We start from the raw sequence: 21530 nt of genomic DNA on the forward strand, positions 1-21530 counted from the left end.
CTTTAAGAATCTACAGCACATATGCACTGAAATAATGCTTGTGGCCGCTATCTAGGAGAAGCACAGATTTGCCATTACCTGTAATAGTGATGGTATGCTCTTTGTTCTCAGTTCCGGATAATCTTGTCCTGAGGGCCCTCACTGATCGTCTCAGCAGGCTGGAGTGCAGCACACGTGGCTGGGTACTTCATGGATTCCCAAGAGACCTGGAGCAGGCCAGTCTACTGAACGACGCCGGCTTTATTCCCAACAGGTGAGACTACTTCCTTCAAACCTGCTTCTGTATTTCACGTTTTCCAGATTCAAGTGAAACTTTAGACAAAACTTTTCTTTTATGATTTTCATACAAGGGGTAGGGTTAGCTACAATTTTAGCGTTGTCAATGTCTATTCTGGGGAAATATCCCATCACCGTGGTTACAGAAACCCTTAACCCATCAGTAGGACTGGTATCTGCTCCTTTGTGCAAGGAGGAACAGGATGAGCAGTACCAGAGCCCTACAAAATGACCTCCAGCAGGCCACTGGTGTTAATGTCTCTGACCAAACAATCAGAAACAGACTTCATGAGGGTGGCCTGAGGGCCTGACATCCTCTAGTGGGACCTGTTCTCACTGTCCAGCACCGTGGAGCTCAACTGGCATTTGCCGTTTAACAGCAGAATTGGCAAGTCCGCCACTGGCGCCCTGTACTTTTCACAGATGAGAGCAGATTTACCCTGAGCACATATGACAGACGTGAAAGAGTCTGGAGAAGTCGTGGAGAACGTTATGCTGCCTGTAGCATCGTTCAGGCATATCAATGGAGGAACGAAACTGACCTCTACAGGCTAGACAATGGAAACCTGACTGCCATTAGGTATCAGGATGAAATCCTTGGACCCATTGTCAGACCCTACACTGGTGCAGTGGGTCCTGGGTTCCTCCTGGTGCATGACAATACCCAGCCTCCATCCTCCCCTTGTCACCGGGCCAACACACACCTGAAAAAATACCGGCCTCCATCCTCCCCTTTTTGCCGGTCCAACACAAACCTGAAAAAAAAACGGCCTCCATCCTTCCCTTGTCGCCGGGCCAACACACACCTGAAAAAATACCGGCCTCCAACCTCCCCTTATAGCCGGTCCAATACACACCTGAAAAAAATTCTGGCCTGCATCCTCCCCTTGTCGCTGGTCCAACACACAGATGAAAAAATACCGGCTACCCCCAGTGTTTATTTTGGCAGAAAATTTTCAATTTAGTTTTAGTCATAGTCTTTTGACTAAAATGCCATTTTAATTTTAGTCATATCTTAGTCTTTTGACTTAAATGTTCTTTTAATTTTAGTCGTATTTTAGTCATCTGAATTATTTTAGTTTTAGACAATTTTTAGTCAACTAAAATCTCCAGTACATTTTTAGTTGTCTAAAATCTCATACATTCCTGGAGGATGAAGGAATTTATAACATTGAAAGGCCCCCACGCTCGCCTTGCTTAAATCCAATAGAACACTTCTGGGACATTATGTTGCGGTCCATCCGACACTGCCAGGTTGCACCTCAGTCTATTCAGGAGCTCAGTGATGCTCTCGCCCAGATCTGGGAGGAAATACCCCAGGACACCATCCATTATCTCATTAGGAGCATGCCCGATGCTGTCAGGCATGCATACAAGCATGTGGGGGCCATACAAACTACTGAGTACCATTTTGAGTTCCTGCAATGAACTTTCAGCAAAATAGACTAGCCTGCTGCATCATTTTTTCTCTTTGGTTTTCGGGGTGTCTTTGAATTCAGCCCTCTGTAGGTTGATCATTTTAATTTCCATCAAAAGATGTGGCATCCTTTCCTTCCTAACACATTACCCAGTCCATATCAGTATAGATATCCAGCGTGATATTTTTCCCCTTTGAGATCTGATTTGTTTTCAAAGTGTTCCTTTAATTTTTTTGAGCAGTGTAGTTGCAAACTACTTTAGGTTGTATATGTTTTGGGTAACTAGGGAACTGTCAAAACCAACAGAAGAGCATAACGGTCAGGCAACTAGTATTTGCAGAAGAAGAGCCAGCAATGACTTCCTAGATATTTCTTTCAATATTCAGTAGTTTTCCTTTAAATGTGTTTTAACTTTAACTGAATTTGTGCTAATTCTAGTATTTAATCCCCTGTACTGCAGCACCCAGACTGATAGTGGGAGGGATTAATAGGAGCCAATCAGTCTTTGTTCACAGTGCACATGTGCTAATGGTGAACATGCTGAAAAAAAGAGAGGACCTGGCTGTGCTGTCTGGCATTAGGTCTGGATGACTAGAATGACTACACAGAATTACAGATAATTTGGAAATTGCAACACTTTCAGCGTGTACTGAGCTGCTTGCCTGGGGTTCAGCTTGGAAGGAAAACTTGTCCAGGAAAACTGTAATGTAATTTCAAATACTGTTGTACCTCCCTAAAACCTACCGTTATATGCAGGGCCACTGATAAGGCAGTACGACCGATCCTGTTGTACCGGGTCCAGGCCCCATCCGCTATAAAGGGGGGCCCAGGGCAGCTTTATTGTTAATATCTGCCTAATTGATTAAATCATTTTTATTACAGCACACTCCCACTCCTACTTGCTTACCAGGGCTTAAATTAAATTTCCCTGGGTCCCCTCAGGTCAACAGAGGGGCCAAGCAGGGTTGGGGGGGGGCATCAGGACGGCTATAGGGGGGCCCCATCATTTCTAACAGCTGCCCTGGTTATATGATCTTCTTACAATCCCCAAGGTCAGTATAAGAGTGGAAAGTTTTTTAATGTGAACCAATCAAGCTATCATTGCATTGCAGCTTTATACGCTGGTAAGCACTGGGATCTGGAGAGGGAGGTGTTTAGACGAGTTACCGGCAGGGGAGCACTGGATGGACCTCACTGGTGTGATTATGCCTATTTGTAGTACATTGTGATGACTAAATATGGTGATAAAATAAAATAAATATTCGCGCTATGGTTAAAATCTAAATGAAAGGGAGAACAGTGAAAAGATATCTGCAGCAGCTGTGCACAAAGTGTTAATCACTTGTAAATATGGAAATACAACAATACAGCGGTTGCCTCATGTACACATAAAAAACAAAAATCCAAAAGTCTAGAAATGTCCCATAAAATCAATAATCAAAAGTGCTCTTGTGCTGAAGTGCTCCACATAAATTCACTCCGTGATGTGACACACACCCCCTCTGTGTCCCTACTTACCAGAGACAATGGACTCCCCAGCTTTTCAGTCTGGGAGTCAAACAGGCTTGGCTTTAGTAAACCGATGGGTCACATGGATGGAGTCAAGAACTCCCCAGTATACCTCTCGGATAATCCAGATATTCCTCAAGTTCAGAACAGAGCAAAGGAGCCAATAGTGAAGTACCGTAAAGCCCCATCTTTTCCTTAATTGTTTATACTATTAGTCAGGGGTATTGGCCCCCCAAACACGGTAATTTGCTGTTTCTAGTGAAGTACCGTAGGTTGAAGTATTATTGCGCAGTAAAAAACATACTTAGAAAACAGAGGATAAAAACAAGAGTGTAAAATGCAAGGTTACTTCCGCAAACGCCGTAACCAGCAAGTGTTCCATGGTGGCCGGAAGTGACGTTGTCCACCAATGGTGGACCCTCCTGTTTCCAGGTTGAACAAAGCTACCATGATCCCAGTAGAGGAATCCCCATCCTATAAGGACCCAGCTAAAAGGAGAGGGGAGGCTGTGGCTATGGCTGGTTCGATATTGTGGCCAGTCTTTGCCTCAGCCCTGGTGTCTCAGACCCTAACTGAATGGACCAAGCTTTTGCGCCAGGGCCTGGGGGGTGAGCAGGTCCCTGCTTCTTATTTTGATTTAGCAGCCCATTTGGACTATGGGCTGCAGTTTATTTGTGATTCATCTTTGGATACAGCTCCTGTGCTGTCCAAACTTTCTATTTCAGCGGTGGTGATTAGGCATGTGCTGTGTCTTAAGAATTGGTCCGCAGACCAAGCCTCTAAGAAAGCTCTCATTGATCTGCCCTTTCAAAGCGATCGCCTGTTTGGGGCTACCCTGGATGACATCATTAAGGGTATTATTGAGGAGAAGAGTACCTTCCTGCCATAGTCCATGAAAGGGAAGGAGCCTCGTCACAGATGGGGGCCCTCCTTCTCAGCACATAGAAAATTATTTTGTGCTTTTGGGATGGAGAATAAGGGTAATGGAGCGTTCAAATCTTCCCCAGGAGGTTCCAAGCATCCTTGGACTAGTAAGCCTAGAGCTAGCTTCTCCGGACCCGCAGACAAGACCCCTTCAGCATAAAGGTGTGCCCTCACCCATTATTGGGGTGTGGGGACATCTTCTCTGGTTTCCGACCTCGTGGATCTCCTTCATGAGCGTCAAGGGGATCCATGAAATGACTCGTTTGTGGGTACCCAGAAAGAGGGACAAAGCTTGTCCTTTTCAGGTTTTTTAGGTCCTGAGTCTCCTTGTGCAGATTTCATTCGTGCAAAGGTTCAGGTGATGTCCAAACTACCTAAGGTCCCCCCTATCCCTGTCCAGGGAATTGATTTACCTAGGTTTGATTCTAATTCTGACCAGGGTGGTCCTTCCTCTGGACAAACTCAGGAACCGCAGGCCGTGATTCACCAACTGCTGTCACACAGATAGTTCTCTCTCCCATTTTGCATACAGGTTCTGAGTCTAGGGGTATCCACCTTCAAGACATTTCTATTTGCACAGTCTTACATGCAGCTCCTTTGGCAGGTTCGGCTCCACAGGAGGATACAGAGTTTGGTGGCGAGATCACGGGTTCCTCTAGCAGACATCGCAGGCATCCAAGGGCCACTTTAAGGCCAGTATCTTCCTCGGCTCAGGCTTCTTCCGCAATTCCCACACGGGAAATCAAGGCGAGGATCTCCCAATCAGTCTGGGGGCCATAAATGTCCCTTGGGGGCTTCCTCTCAGAGAAGACCAGTTGTCCCAAGGGCTGATCTACCATCCTGCTTTACAGTCGCTGGTTTTAATGGCTTAGCTATTGAAAGCCAGGTACTGAGGGATAGAGGTCTGTCTGGAACAGTGATCCCTACTATGGTGAAGGCGAGGAAGTTGTCTTCCAGCAAGATATACCATCATACATGGAAAGCATACATTTCTTGGAGTCAATTGGCGCTCATCCTTGATCCTTTTCTGTGGCTCCGATGTTATCCTTTCTTCAACTAGGCGTTGATCAGAAGTTGGCCTTGAGTACCATCAAGGGCCATGTGTCTACCCTAGCAATCTTCTTTCAGCGACCTCTAGCCATGCACTCTTTAGTTCGTACCTTCATTCAAGAGGATCAACATGTGGCTCCACCTGTACGGTCTCCTTTTCCGCCATGGGATTTAAATTTAGTACTTTCGGTTCTCCAGAAACCTCCATTTGAGAATATTCAGGAGATTTCCTTGTCTACGTTATCCCAGAAGGTGAAGTTCTTGGTGGCTATTACCTCGGCCTGCAGGGTATCACAATTGGTGGCATTATCCTGTCACAGTCCCTATTTAGTGGCCCATAGGGATAAAGTGGTTCTTCGTCTCTGTCCATCATTGCTGCCCAAAGTTGTCTCTGACTTCCATTTGAATGAGGACATTGTGTTACCTTCCTTGTGTCCCAAGCCAGCTCATCTCAAGGAATTTGCTTTGCATACCTTGGACGTGGTTCGTGTGATTTGTGGTTATGGACGGACCAAGAAAAGGGCTGGCCGCTTCTTCGGCTACCATCTCCAGATGGATCAGACAGGCGAAGACTCAGGCCTATTCCATTAAAGGTCAGGTTCCACCTTTCCCTATCACGTAGCACTCTACTCGGGCGCTGAGTACATCTTTGGCCTTCCGTCATAAGGCATCAATATCGCAAGTTTGCAAGGTGACCACTTGGTCGTCCGTGCATACCTTCACAAAATTCTATAAGGTAGATGCTTTGGCATCTGCGGATGCTTCTTTTGGCGGACTGCAGTTTAAGAGGGGCTGTTCCCTCTTGAGGGATGTTTTTCTTTAAACTTTTATTTTTCAGACGGGGCTCCTGTGTCCCAGTTAAGGCTCCTATGTTTAGTCTTTGGTTATTTTCCCCACCCCTCATTTTCATTTTGGCACTGCTTTTGGACGTCCCAGTAGTTATGATTTCTATTAAAAAAGAATAGCGCAACCATGCAAAAGAAATGACTATTAAATATGGAGACAATCCATAAATAAAAATGGGGGTTTAGTCCCATTTTTATTTATGGATTGTCTCCATATTTAATAGTCATTTCTTTTGCATGGTTGCGCTATTCTTTTTTAATATACATGTTGCTTGGTCCATAGCTGCACCGGCTTTAGATATACATGTTCAGGGTTTGCTCCCCCAATTTTTTGCTTGTTATGATTTATGGAGCGCTGTGTCCATTGATGAACGAAAGAGAAAATGGGATTTTTGTACCTCTATGGAGTTCTGATACTTCTAATACTGCTTGCTACTAAACTGATTACCTAGAGCAAAGAGGGGGGCTATATACCAGCTGAGGACAGCCCATGGGCGTAGCCAGGTTTTTTGGTTCTGACTAGTTCTACTCCTGGAGGAGACAATATAACCCAGTAGTTATGATTTATAGAGCACTGTGTCCGTCGATGAACTCTATGGTAAGTACAAAAATCCAATTTTTTCTTAAAAAAATAAAAATAAAGGTCCTATATAAACAGATAAAATAAAAATTGGTTAAAAAAATTTGATTCAAAGCCATTACAGTTTCCTGGTGAATGCTTTCCCTTTTTAGAAGTGCGTTTTGGCTTTGGATATAGATGTAGACAACTTACAGGCAAATGGTTTCCCTGCCTGCCTTGTTCATCAAAATTATATCTTGAAGGATCAATCATCTGCTCAGTACACTTTAAGAGCTTATAATGCAGAAGTGCAGTATTGACTCTGCTGCCTCTAAAACAAGGCCCAGGAATTGTTCCGCAGCCAACTCCCGTGTGGATTAAGCACAGTAAACAGCCTATTAATAAAGACTTGAACCGGGGAATGGAGCTGGAAGCTGCAGCCAAATCCGGCGTCTGGTAAAGGTTAATAACACCATTACTAGCAGCGCAGTTCTGCCAGCCTGTGGAGATGGCGGTATAAGCCTTCTCTTACTCCCCGTTAATTGAGCTAATAAAACCTCAGTGACCCATCCTTGCTGCTATTATCTGCCAGTTTACTAAGACTGGACTAGAATATTTATCTTAGGATATGGATTCCAATAGCATGCTGCATTTCTTCTCCCCAAGGCAGGATTGAATATATAGCGGGAGATCTGAGTATTTCTGTTTCATAAGACCCCCTGTTTCTACAAGGAACATAAACAATATTATCAGACATGCCAGTATTGATTGGAGAAAATGCTGCTCCGTGCTTTCAACAGTGCTGATCACATAAGCAAAAGCTCAAGCAGCTGTTCTGATGGATCCAAGCTCAGATTTGCTAGTCTTCTCTTTCCAATAAGACCAAGTAACCAATTGCATAGGTTTTTTTTTATGTGGACAAAAGTGAAAGCTCTTAAAACTCCATTCTGGAATGGCTGAGTACAGAATTAAATTGCTTGCTGTAGCTTTAAAAAAAAAATCTTTTAACATGCTTAGCAAGCTTTGCTACTTCTTTATTTAATCTGAAGCTGAAGCTAAAAACACATTGAAAGTTACAGACGGCACTATTAAAGCTAACTTGTGGCCACCCTTGCTCCCCTTAGTTGTAGGCAAATGTGCACAACAGTCATCCAGAGGTGCCTGTACAAGTTGTCATATACCCTGAAGAGCTTTCCAGGAACCCAGTGCCAGGGAGTTCAGTTATGAAAGAAGCTAGTTCAGCTTTTTTAATTATGATTAGCCTGTCCTCTCCAGCATACTGCTGTTGGGTAATCATTTTAGTGGAGGGCTTCATTAAATACTGATTCATGGAAATACTAATCATGGAAGACCAGATCAGATACAAGGTATATGGCCTTGTGTACAACTTTAACTTGAAGAAGAACTCCGGGACGGAACTGTAGCCATGTGTTGATAGTTAAACCTGAACTCCAGAAATTCATCGACTTTGATAAAAGTGCAGGCATACTATGAGTTAAGTCCAATGAGGTGCATGCCATCTCCTAGACTTATCTCTATTATCGACAACTGACAAGTTTATTGTGCTCCAGAAAGATATGTTTCCAGAGCTCTGATGCTGAATGCTCTGGTCTCCGCTACTTTAACAGAAAATGTTTTATTTATCTCAAAAGAAATAAACAGTACATACAAACAAAAAAGAAAATAGAACAGTTAGAGTTGGTTCACACTATGGCGACACGACTTCGGGGGTGACTAGTGAAGTCGCCGTTCACTGCGACTTCGGCGCGACTTGCATGGACTTCACATAATGGAAGTCAATGCAAGTCACTCCGACTTCTGTCAAAAGTAGTACAGGAACCTTTTTCTAAGTCGGAGCGACTTGAGTCGCTCCTATTAGAATGGTTCCCATAGCACTTACTTATATACCTTAACGAAAGTATATATTTTATATGCGGCCCAAGAATTTCTCTACACTCAATGTGGCCCAGAGAAGCCAAAAGGTTGGACACCCATGATCTAGAGAATCAAATATATTCATGTTGGGCCTAGTCCTCTAAATGGCTTATAGGAGACAGTCAGTATAAATCTCCCTGTAGGGAGGGGGGAGAGAAAGAGGGGGAGATGGCAAGACACAGCAGTACCACCTATTATTCTGTTAGCACCGAAAGAGAGTCCCAGAGTTATCAGAGTTTTAGGCTTTAACCCAAGCTCCCCATATTTTTTTGAACCTCTTAGGGCATTTTCAGGCTCATGTACATGAGGTTATATACCTGTAAAACTGAATCTACTTATAGATCTCCATTGCAAGATCGTAGGAGGTTTCCATTTGGAGAGGTTAGCCTTTCTGGCATAGAACGCTACATAAAATATGAACAGTTGTAGTGTTGGAGATAACAGTTGGAGTGTTGGAGGTAACAGTGTCACATATACCCATATACACATATACCCAAAAGGAGGATTGCAGGGTCCATAACCACCGAAAAATTTCCCACAGTGTTTATCAAGTTCACCACCTCTGACCAAAATTCTGGTCTCAGCTACTTTACGTTGATACAGCTGCTATGCCCAAACCTCCCCTTCTCCTGCTCAGTCACAGAAGCCTTTGTATTATGTCAACTCATTCACAAAACATAAAGTGTTCTATGAATGGGCAGCAGGGGGAAGGGCCTGTGAATGGGACACTGGGGGGTGGGGCATAGCTGATATGTGTGCTTCTCTCCTCTCAGAGCTCCAAGTGTATCATGCAGGGAGAGCCATAAACCTGTCAGATGTAAATAATTGAGATAAGTCTAGGAGGTGGCATGCACCTTGTTGGACTTAACTCATAGTATGCTTGCACTTTTATCAATTCCAGGATTTCAGCTTTACGCAAAACTGCTTTTGTGATTTTTATTAAAATTGCGCACTTTGTATAAATTTCACTGTTCAATCCCCAGGCTCTGGGAGGAGGTATCTCAGAAGTGGCAATGTCACTTTCTGTAATTGTTTGTTGCTCACTGAGACTACAAACCCCATCATACCCTAGGATTTAGAGTCCTGAGTGGGTGAGATCATGGGTGTGCGTGCGGCAGATCAGTAATTTGCTACTCAATTAATTAAAGCCTTTCGTGTGTTGGAATTTGCCTCTATTAACTTTGCTCATCTAGACTTTGCAATATTTGCCCACTCTTTTTTTGCAGAACTTCTCCAGTTCAGTTAAATTTGAAGGCGACCGTTTGTGGATTGCAGTCTTCAAGTCATTCCACAGATTCCCAATGAGGTTTAAGTCTGGGCTCTGACTAGGCCATGCAGGAACGTTCACCTTTTTCTCCTTTAAGCACTGTGTGCTCATTTTTGCTGTGTGCTTTGGGTCATTGTCATGTTGGAACCTTCGTCCCATTGACAAGTTTCCTCAAGAATTTGTATTTTGCCCCATCCATTTTTCTTCTATCCTGACAAGTGCTCCACCCCCATAACAGGATATTACCACCTCCATGCAGGAGGAATGGTGTTATTTGGATGGTGAGCTGCATTGAATTTCCGCCAGACATATCCTTTGGTGTTGAGGCCAAATAATTCAGTTTTTGTCTCATCTGACCACAACACCTTTTTCCATGTGGCTTTAGAATCTTCAAGGTGCGTTTTGGCAAAGCTCAGTCATGAATGCATATAGACTTTCTTGAGGAGTGGCTTTTTTCTTGTAACACTCCCATACAAGCCACATTTGTGGAGAAAATTGTGATATTGTTGTTACATGCACACAATGACTACACTTTGTCATAAATTCTTGCAACTGCTTCAGAGTTGCTGTAGGCCTCTTGGTAGCCTCTCTGACCAGTTTCCTCCTGGCTCTTTCATCTAGTTTGGAGCAACGTTCTGATCCAGGGAGGGTCTATGTTGTACCAAATACCTTCCACTTCTTAATCATAGACTTCACTGTGCTTCTAGGCATTGATAAAGCAATTTACATTTTTTTGTATCTATCTCCTGACTTGTGCTTGTCCATAACTTTATCCCTGAGATCCCGGTGACAATGCCTTGCCACTAATAGTTGATTGTTTGCTTCACTTGCCCTGCCAGGGAATGAAATGCTCCAGGAAAGCTCTTTTCATGCTGAGCTAATCAGAATGACCACAGCTGGTCACAGCTGAAAGTAGAATGGCTTCATGTGCCATTGAGAAGGTGATTAGCTACACCTGATTGAGTTTACAAGTCATTTTTAGGAGGGGTCCTTCTTCCAACTCAATGATTCTACTAGATTTTTTTAATTGTTTTCTGACATGTTGGTGTTATATCTTTCATTGAATGTTAGAAGTAAATACAGCTGGATAAAACAAAAACTGTCTATCTTCATTTCAGGCTGCAAAGCAACAAAATGTGATTATTTTTAAGGGGGTGATTCTTCTCTATACCCACTGTGTGTGTGTGTGTGTGTGTGTATGTACATGTACGTATGTGTATATATTATAATATTTTTTTCTGGAGTTTAGGTTTAAAGGTATTAAATTCATTACACATTCATTAAAGTTTGCTGAAGTTTAGCAAAAAAAAAAAAGTCCCTAGGGCTTTGCATCACCTACTTGTAATGAAGCATGTCCCATGTTGTGCAGGCATCTGGATCCTAGAGAAATCTTCACTCCATGAATGTCCAGTCCCCTTCCTGTCTCAGAAGTTCTGGCACTTCAGTGGTTACCATTCTCGGGTCTTCAGGAAGAACAGCAATTACGAAGGTCCGATGGGTACACGCCTCCTCCTCCTCCTTCCTCCTCCATTGAGAAAAGTTATTTCATTGATTACACTTTCTGTAACACAATATGTAAATGGTGGAAAGTCTGTACAATCACAAGATTCTCTCCCTGATTCACAGATCGAGTTAGAAGCAGTGTAATCACTGAAAGAACTTTTCTCAATAGAGGAGGAGAATGGTGAGGGTATTTCCCTGTTGAACCATCTGGACTGCTGTTCCGCCTGAAGACCTGAACACGTTGAAGAATAACTAAAGGCAATTTTTTGGATAGAGTGGAGAGGGATTAGAATGTTTGCTAGTTTTTATTGCTGTCTGTGTCCCCATTAGGGAGATTCACCCTCTCTATTTGTCCTGTTTACCATTATCATTGAAAGTGAAAGCAAAAGAAAATCGCAAATTTTGGGTTGTCCCCCAAAAAATAATAGAGAGGAAATCTTCCAATGGGGACACTAGTTCCCCCCCCCCCCCTACTCTCTCCAAAAATGAGAAAAAAAAAGTTTTGCCTATAGTTCTACTTTAACCGTTGCAGCTCCAGTGACAGGAAGAGGACAGGCATTCGTGTAGTGAAAATCTCTCCAGGATCCAGTTGCCTGCCCAACGTGGGAAATCCTTCATTACAGGTAATTTATGCAACTAAACCTGTAGTTTGTGGTACATTTACGATGCACTATATTGCCAAAAGTATTTACACGCACATGAACTTTAAAGCGGAGTTCCACCCAAAAGTGGAAGCTCCGCTTTACTGCTTCCTTCCCCCCTCTGGTGCCACATTTGGCACCTTTTGGGGGAGGGGAGGGGATTGGGAGTGGATGCCTGTCAAAAACAGGTACCCGCTCCCACTTCTGTTTAAGGGCCCTGCTGCGACCTACGTCATTTCCCTCCTCCTTCCCCCCGCTGCCTTCTGGGAGACACACACAGGTCCCAGAAGACAGCGGGACCATTTAAAATGCGCAGCATGACTTGCACATGTGCAGTAGAAAACAGGCTGTGAGCTGATGGATGCGTCAGCTTCGAGTGACAACATTGCGGGCTCCCTGGAAAGGTAAGTGTCCTTATATTAAATGACAGCAGCTACAGTTTTTGTAGCTGCTGACTTTTATTCCCCCCCCACCAGGCTGGAACTCCGCTCTAATGGCATCCAAGTCTTGTTCCATAGGGTTCAATATTGGGTTGGCCCATCCTTTGCAGCTATAACAGCTTCAAGTTTTCTGGGAAGGCTGCCCACAAGGTTTAGTAGTATGTCTATGGGAATGTTTGACCATTCTTCCAGAATGTGCTTCTGGCTGTATTGATGGGAGAATCGAATGAAAGAAAGTTTCATCTATGGCCCACTTTAGACCTTTCCCAACTTTGCTGGGGATGGAGCTCTGTTCAGCAGTAAAGACCTGGCAGAAAATTGTTGGTGGCATTGTTCTTTAAAGAGGTTGTAAACCTCAGAATTTAAAAAAAAAAAAAAAAAAAAAAAGGAACACCTGAAAGACAAACACATAATGAGCATACTAGCTCATTATGAAATACCTTAGAACGAAGCCCCGAAGTGCCGACCGCGCACCTCTCTCATGGATGACATGTTCTGTCGCCCTTCTTCCGGGTTTGCGGCATCTGGCCATCTGATTGGCTGGAGCCGCGATGACGTCACTCCCGCACATGCGCGGGAGCCGACGGTCATGGCACGGGGCAATGAAGGAACGGCACGAGCGTCCATTCCTTCAGAGTGTATGCGCCAGTGACATCACTGGCTGCATGCAAAGTAAATATCTCCTAAACAGCACCCGGTACAACGCTTTTTGCACTCTGTACAACACATTTCTGAACCTTGCACTCTGTAGAACGCACTCCTGAACCTTGTACTCTGTACGTAATGCATTCTTAAACCTTGCACTCTATACAACAGATTCCTGAACCTTGCACTCTGTACAACACACTCCTGAATCTTGCACTCTGTATGTAATGTATTCCTGAACCTTGCACTCTGTAATGCTTAATGCATTCCTGAACCTTGCACTCTGTACACCGCACTCCTGAACCTTGCGCTCTGTACATAATGCATCCCTGAACCTTGCGCTCTGTACATAATGCATCCCTGAGCCTTGCGCTCTGTACATAATGCATTCCTAAACCTTGTGCTCTGTATGTAATACAATTCTGAATCTTGCGCTCTGTACGTAACGCACTCCTGAAATTTGCGCTTTGTACGTAATTCACTCTTGAGCCTTGCACTCTGTACATAATGCACTCCTGAACCCTGCACTCTGTAGGTAGCATCCTTCTGAGCCCTGCACTCTGTACATAGCATCCTCCTGAACCCTGCACTCTGTACGTAGCATCCTACTGAGCCCTGCACTCTGTATATAGCATCCTCCTGAGCCCTGCACTCTGTACATAGCATCCTCCTGAGCCCTGCACTCTGTATGTAGCATCCTCCTGAGCCCTGCACTCTGTACTCCTGCATCCTCCTCCTGAGCCCTGCACATAGCACCCCCCTGCACCCTGCATGTAGCATCATCCTGCACCCTGCACATAGATCATCCTGCACCCTGCACATAGCATCCTCCTGCACCCTGCATATAGCATCCTCCTGCACCCTGCACGGAACACCAGCATACAGTAGCACACTGACCACCAGCATACAGGGGCACACTGACCACCAATATGCAGGGCAAGTGGTTACCAGTAAGCAGAGGACATAACAAATCAAGTAAAACAACTACCATGCAGCTAAAAAATCTCAAAAGCAATAGGAGAATCTTGTTAGCTGGCTCCCTCATCTAACGCGAATCAATAAAAAGCAAAAAAATGCAGCACTGCCCTACACTTCATCTAAAAATTGTACAATGGACTTATAAGTGCAATGGTTAAGCCTATAAATGAATATCCAGTGCAAATAAACCAATGTATTGCAAAATAGTAGTGATGGTGTCACCCTCTGCAAAAATATTTTGAAAAATTGCAGAGCTTCAATGTGCAAATAATAGTGAAACACCCTACACACAATAATAATAACAGAGATGCAAATCAACCCATGTTTTAGAACATTGTAGTGATAGTGTCTTTTTATTGATATACAGAGGCCAAGACATACTGATCACCATTGTACGCCATGAAGAAACCTCCATGTGCTGACCACGCCCACTTGCCAGCCACACCCTCTTTTTTGCCACACCCACAGGTGTGCAGTAGCGTGCTGCATTAGCACCCTCACTTTTACCTCAAGCAATATAGCACACCCAAAAATCCACCCCATCCCTACATCTCTATCTTATCTTCTTAAAGAGGAAGTAAACCCTCCTCAGGAAGTTGTACCTATAGGTAAGTATAAGGCTTACCTATAGGTACTGTAAATATCTCCTAAACATGTACGGTTTAGGTGATATTTACCTTTAATGCAGCCAGTGACGTCACTGGCGCATGCGCTCTGAAGGAACGGCTGATCGTGCCGTTCCTTCAGAGCCCTGTGCCGTGACCGTCAGGCTCCCGCGCGCGTGTGCGGGAGTGACGTCACCGCGGCTCCGGCCAATCAGATGGCCGGATGCCTCGATCCCGGAAGACGGGCGACCGAACATGTCGCTCGTCATACAGGTAAGAGAGCGGCACGGCGGGGGCTCGTTCTGAGGTAAGTATTTCATAATGAGCTAGTATGCGATGCATACTAGCTCATTATGTCTTTCTCTTGCAGGTTGTAAAAAAAAATAAAAATTTTTTGAACGAGTTTACAACCTCTTTAAAATTTGATAGTCATATCCCAAAAAAGTCTAAGAAGTATCTTTTTTTTTTAATCTCATGGATGAAATGTGATAAATAACGTATATATCATACAATCATTCCATAAACAAATACCACATACACTGCATATATCATTTGAGAAAATATGCTTATTAGGCTCCATGTACACGAGACGTTAGAAAAAACGTCCTGCAAAGCTATTTCTGACGCCGGGAAAAAGCAGCTGTTAAACGTGCTTTCAGTAGCTTTTTCCATTTGCGTTATTGCACGTTTGGCCACGTTGCTTTTAGCAGCGTTTTTCTGCCTCCATTCAAAATCAATGGCTCCCTATGGGAGCCTATTGATTTGAATGGAAGGCGCACCGCAAGTCAGATCAGGATGATCCGACTTGCGGCGCGACCTGCACTGTGAGAATCTTAAGGGGGAACTCCACCCAAAAATGGGAAAAAAATTGCGTGGGGTTCCCCCCCAGGTTCCAAACCAGGCCCTTCGGGTCCGGTATGGAATTTGAGGGTAGCCCCACGCCGAAAAAACGGCGTGGGGTCCCCCCCAAAATCCATACCAGACCCTTATCCGAGCATGCAGCCCGGCAGGCCAGGAAAGGGGAGGGGACGAGCGAGCGGCCCCACCCCCCCTGGACCACACCAGGCCACATGCCCTCAACATGGGGGGGTGTTGGTGCTTTGGGGCAGGGGGAGCTCTGCACCCCCCACCTCAAAGCACCCTGCCCCCATGTTGATGAGGACAAGGGCCTCATCCCCACAACCCTGGCCGGTGGTTGTGGGGGTCTGCGGGCAGGGGGCTGATCGGAATCTGGAAGCCCCCTTTAACAAGGGGGCCCCCCAGATCCCGGACCCCCTCCCTGTGTGAATGGGTATTGGGGTACACTGTACCCCTACCCATTCACCCCATAAAAGATAGTGTATGTAAATAAGGACAGGAGACGTTTTGGAAAGTTTATTAAAAATCTTCATCCGGCTCTTCGGGGTCTTCTCCTCTCCGGGGGTCTTCTGCTCTTTTGCTGTCCGCCCTTCTGCTGTCCTCTCTTCTTGTCTTCTCCTCTCCGGGGGTCTTCTGCTGTCTTCTCTCCGTGGGGTCTTCTGCTCTTTTGCTGTCCGCCCTTCTGCTGTCCTCTCCTCTCCGGGGGTCTTCTGCTGTCTTCTCTCCGTGGGGTCTTCGGCTCTTTTGCTGTCCGCCCTTCTGATGTCCTCTCTTCTTGTCTTCTCCTCTCCGGTCTTCTGCTCTTGTGCTGTCGGCTGTCGGCTCTCCTTCTTCCTCCGGTCCTCCTCCGACGACGTCTCCAGCGATTATGCCGGCCTCTGGTCTCTGCAGCTTATTATATAGCCATTAGGGGCGTGGCCGCCAGATGACGTCATCGGGAGACCACGCCCCTTGTGTCACATGTGACGTCACATGTGACACAAGGGGCGTGGTCTCCCGATGATGTCATCTGGCGGCCACGCCCCTAATGGCTATATAATAAGCTGCAGAGACCAGAGGCCGGCATAATCGCTGGAGACGTCGTCGGAGGAGGACCGGAGGAAGAAGGAGATCCGGCAGCCGACAGCACAAGAGCAGAAGACCGGAGAGGAGAAGACAAGAAGAGAGGACATCAGAAGGGCGGACAGCAAAGAGCCGAAGACCCCACGGAGAGAAGACAGCAGAAGACCCCCGGAGAGGAGAGGACAGCAGAAGGGCGGACAGCAAAAGAGCAGAAGACCCCACGGAGAGAAGACAGCAGAAGACCCCCGGAGAGGAGAAGACAAGAAGAGAGGACAGCAGAAGGGCGGACAGCAAAAGAGCAGAAGACCCCCGGAGAGGAGAAGACCCCGAAGAGCCGGATGAAGATTTTTAATAAACTTTCCAAAACGTCTCCTGTCCTTATTTACATACACTATCTTTTATGGGGTGAATGGGTAGGGGTACAGTGTACCCCAATACCCATTCACACAGGGAGGGGGTCCGGGATCTGGGGGGCCCCCTTGTTAAAGGGGGCTTCCAGATTCCGATCAGCCCCCTGCCCGCAGACCCCCACAACCACCGGCCAGGGTTGTGGGGATGAGGCCCTTGTCCTCATCAACATGGGGGCAGGGTGCTTTGAGGTGGGGGGTGCAGAGCTCCCCCTGCCCCAAAGCACCAACACCCCCCCATGTTGAGGGCATGTGGCCTGGTGTGGTCCAGGGGGGGTGGGGCCGCTCGCTCGTCCCCTCCCCTTTCCTGGCCTGCCGGGCTGCATGCTCGGATAAGGGTCTGGTATGGATTTTGGGGGGGACCCCACGCCGTTTTTTCGGCGTGGGGCTACCCTCAAATTCCATGCCGGACCCGAAGGGCCTGGTTTGGAACCTGGGGGGGAACCCCACGCAATTTTTTTCCCATTTTTGGGTGGAGTTCCCCCTTAAGATTCTCACAGTGCAGGTCGCGCCGCAAGTCGGATCATCCTGATCTGACTTGCGGTGCGCCTTCCATTCAAATCAATAGGCTCCCATAGGGAACCATTGATTTTGAATGGAAGAAAAAAAACGTATAACGTGGCTGAACGTAGGTTCATCACGTTCAGTCACGTTTAGTCACGTTCGGCCGCGTTTCTGCGTTTGAAACGTCGGGAAACACACGTTCGAACGCAATATAATTGCGTTCTAAAAAAAGTCCCTGAACGCAACTGCCTGCAAATGACTGTAAACTACCATGTGTACATGGACAGATAAGATAACATGGAGCTGCGTTCAGGGACTTCTGAAAAAAACGCCCAACTGCTCCTAAACGTCCATTTCCAGCGTCCCGTGTACATGGAGCCTTAAAGTGGAGTTCCACCCTATTTTTATACTTACCTCCATCTTCTCGCTCCGGGTCACCTGAAAAACAAATGGATAATCGCATATTTTTTTTTTTTTTACTTACCTCGTAGCGAAGAAAAAATACTTACCTTACTTCCTTCTTCCTCCTTCCTCGGCCGCGGCCCGTCGTCACTTCCTGGCTCTGCAATGATTCCTGGGAGCTGGACGTCATAGCTCCCAGGAATCATTGCGCCCGCACCGGCCCCGACGTCAGTTCCGGGTCGCGCGCGTCATCCCCTTCTAAACAGCTTCTGGGCATGCCCAGAAGCTGTGGAGGGATGACGCGCGCGACCCGGAAGTGACGTCGGGGCCGGCGCAGAGCATCGTGGGACCAAAGAAGGCGGAAGAAGACGCCGAAGAGGACGCGCTGGCTTCAAGCTGCCCACATCTGAGATGGCAGCGCTGGACAAGACGTTTGCAAGGTAAGTATTTGTCCTAACAGGTAAGTGCAACCCGGGACAGATCAGAGGCTAGCCATTGTGGAATGCACTAGCCCTGACTGTCCCGGGGGTATTAAAAAAAAAAAAAAAAAAAATCCAGGGTGGAACTCCGCTTTAAATAGTTTGCCATTTGCCAATAAAAAAAAAAAAAATATGTCCCCAGATTTAATTTTAGAAAACTGGTCACCTTATTATTGCCACCGAGGGGAGAAGTGATGGATCCTTCAGTGCCTAAATTATTTATTTAAGCTGAGCTCCAGGTAAACAGCAAAATACAAATTTTTTTTTTGTTTTTTTTGGTGACCCATATGGGGAAAATAAACTATTGATATAAATACATGGGAGATATTTTCCTGCCGTATGATTTATACTTTTGTCCACCCAGCCCTGAGATATACAAAGTCTTACCAGGCAGCACAGTCTGGTTGGGAGCCTCATTTTTCTCTAATGCAATGATGCAGTACAGACTGATACCCTCCCTGCTCCAACCCAGTGATTGGACAATGACAGCACAGCAACAGAATTTTTAATTAATAAATGATTTCAATAGCTGGTGTTTTTTTTTTTTTTTGTTATATATCCATCTACGTTCTGTTGCCTCTTTCAGCATGTTTCTTGAAAGCACATGTGTATGTATCAGAGCCTGACTGGCTCCTAGTACTGACCCATTCTTTTCCAGTTCCGAATTCTGATACTGTATAACAGATTCAGGTACTTGCACTAGCTAAGGTTTTTTTATTTAATGAATATATAACTGCACTAAGTGGTGTATTTTTATCTGAGTTTAGTTGTAATGATCAAATAGGTGCATTTTCTGTGCACTGAAGTCATGTGAGTACGCCGTCTTTCTGTGTAAGCTGATGCCATCAAAAGACAGTTGACTTTATCAGGCCTATCTCAACGCCAACATCAGAACCGGCTATATTACATGCCATGCCACTGGTTAATCTCTGTTATTAGTCCACCTTTCCAGAGCAGAATGATCCGGTGATATTTCAGATTCTTCCATCCCTGCAGGGACAGACACGGCCGCCCTATTGTCCAGAATCACGTAGCTTGAAATTGAGCATAGTCCTTGTAAAGGTCAGGGCTTTAAATGGCGCTGATGGAGGAAGCTTGTGCGCATCGGCTTTGTCATACCTAACACTTGTAATCTTTCAGAAGTTAAAAAAGCTAAAAGTTGTCAGAAAATGAAACAGCTTTTTACATTCAAGCAAATGGTTCCCCTTTGACCTTCTAGCATTTCCATTTGTGGTCGAGATACGAGAGCCGTGCTTGCCTGACTTTGAAGCTTTCTTGCTTGAGAGGGCCTGGTGAATTACATTTGGAGGAGACATCAGAGGGTCATCACAGCATCCACACAGGTTAAAACTTAGTTTATGAAAGTCTGTTACTCAGTTTGCAGTCAGTCTCTGTGGAGAACAAAAGCAATTACTTTTGAAGCAAGTCCATCTAAAATGTTCACTACCTTTGAACCTTGTAGATCCTTCACTCTAAAGGGGTGACAGCAAGTACGTCTATTGTCTACACAAAGGTGGCAGTGTGAAAACAGGCTTAGGACCTGCCAATCTGTATCACACAGGGTTCCTTATCTACGTAGACTTCATCAGTTTTGCACCATGCAGAGGACATCTGTATGGTGTTCTCACTTCCTACATAAAGGATGGCTCCATCCAAATGACCCCTTTGACAGCTTAGAATACGACTGCCTATAAATTGTAAGATAAAAAGGAAGTGGTTCTTCCAATTTCAAGCATTGCTTACAATAGTTGGGAAATTTCTGAAGTCTTGGAGGGATAAGTGCCCATTCACACTACCACGACTTGTCAGACGACTGGTCAGCCTGACAAGTCGCGGTCCATGCAGTGCTACGGGAACCGTTCTAATAGGAGCGACTCAAGTCGCTCCGACTTAGAAAGTAGTTCCTGTACTACTTCAGGGCGACATCAGAGCAACTTGCATAGACATTCATTATATGAAGTCCGTGCAAGTCACGCCGAAGTCGCGGTGCACGCGACTTCACAGGTCGCCCCCGAAGTCGTGCCGCGGTAGTGTGAACCGGCACTAAAGGGTGAACAAATTGTTTATTACGCAGGGAGATTTTCCAGTTAACAAATTGTGTGATAACAAATTTCTTCAACCTCTATCTCTCTGAGACATCAGAATCCTCCAAACATCGTAAGATTCAAATCCCAACCACAGCACTACCTGCCTGGAGTTTGCATGTTCCCTCTGTGCCAGTGTGGGTTTCCTACCACACTTCAAAGACATGCTGGTAGTTTAATTGGCTCCTGTCTAAATTGGCCCAAGTATATGTATGAATATGAATTAGGGACCTTAGATTGTAGGCTCCTTGAGGGTAGGGACTGATGTGAATGTACAATATACGTATATGTAAAGTACTGCGTAAATTGTCAGCTTTATATAAGTACCTGAAAAACAAATTAATAAATAAAATCTCCCTGCAAGCTAGCATTTTTTTCATCGCCATAGTGCAGAGGTGTGGATCAAAGCATTGTGTGTGTGTTGCTGTCAGCGAGGGCCAGGACAAGGGGTGGGCAGAAGGAGCCGCTGCCTTGGGTGCAGCATGTATTGTGGGGATGGGGGCTCCGTAAGTTATTTCTACTATAAGGCTGACAGTAATAGTGATAGCGGCATCACTACTTCTGGCAGCCCAGTGCAGAAAGTGGCAAGGAGAGAGCTGGGAGGAGGTGAGGGCTGTGCTCTCTCCCCCCCATCCTTCTCATAAACTTGCACATAATGAAGGGGGCACAATTTCGTATCATTGCCCTGGGCACTGGATGATCTTGTCCCGGCACTGCTGTCAGCATGCGACAGGTCTCACAGCTAATGCAAATCGCAGGAGATTGGATAGATATACCCCCCCCCCCCACCCCTCCTCCCTTAGATCTAATAAGAACTCAGCAGGGATGATATCTAAAAGCCAAATTCCAGTCACAAAAATTATTTAAAAAAACATTTCCAGAAATTTTATAATTGAAAAATTCACATTCACTGCAATACTCCACTGCTATTCCCTGCAGAAAGTTTTCTCCGCTGTCAGCTGCCATTCCTTTTCCAGGTAGACGGCCAGCATTAATCAACTCACTTCTAGGCTGTCATGGACATACTCCATGAGGGGTTCATCAGAAAGACAGCCTAGGCTTACAGTGCCTAGAAAAAGTATTCATACTCCTTGAAATTTTCCACATTTTGTCATGTGACAACCAAAAACATAAATGTA

At 45.5% G+C, this 21530-nt stretch overlaps 2 protein-coding genes across 2 annotated transcripts in view; one reads left to right on the forward strand and one right to left on the reverse strand.

The window, feature by feature from the left end:
• The window catches only part of SPACA9 (sperm acrosome associated 9), a gene marked incomplete at its 3' end in the record, with an annotated part of 375668 nt that overhangs the window by 306985 nt on the left and 47153 nt on the right, over positions 1-21530 (reverse strand). The window lies entirely within an intron of this gene.
• Positions 1-21530, forward strand: part of AK8 (adenylate kinase 8) — a gene marked incomplete at its 5' end in the record, with an annotated part of 296745 nt that overhangs the window by 232924 nt on the left and 42291 nt on the right. Inside the window, one exon of the mRNA XM_082262784.1 lies at positions 112-253. Coding sequence (XP_082118910.1) covers positions 112-253 — 142 coding nt within the window. The remainder of the gene's footprint in view (positions 1-111; positions 254-21530) is intronic.

Source organism: Pelophylax lessonae (assembly GCF_965119305.1).
Source record: "Pelophylax lessonae genome assembly, chromosome: 7".
Classification (NCBI taxonomy): domain Eukaryota; kingdom Metazoa; phylum Chordata; class Amphibia; order Anura; family Ranidae; genus Pelophylax; species Pelophylax lessonae.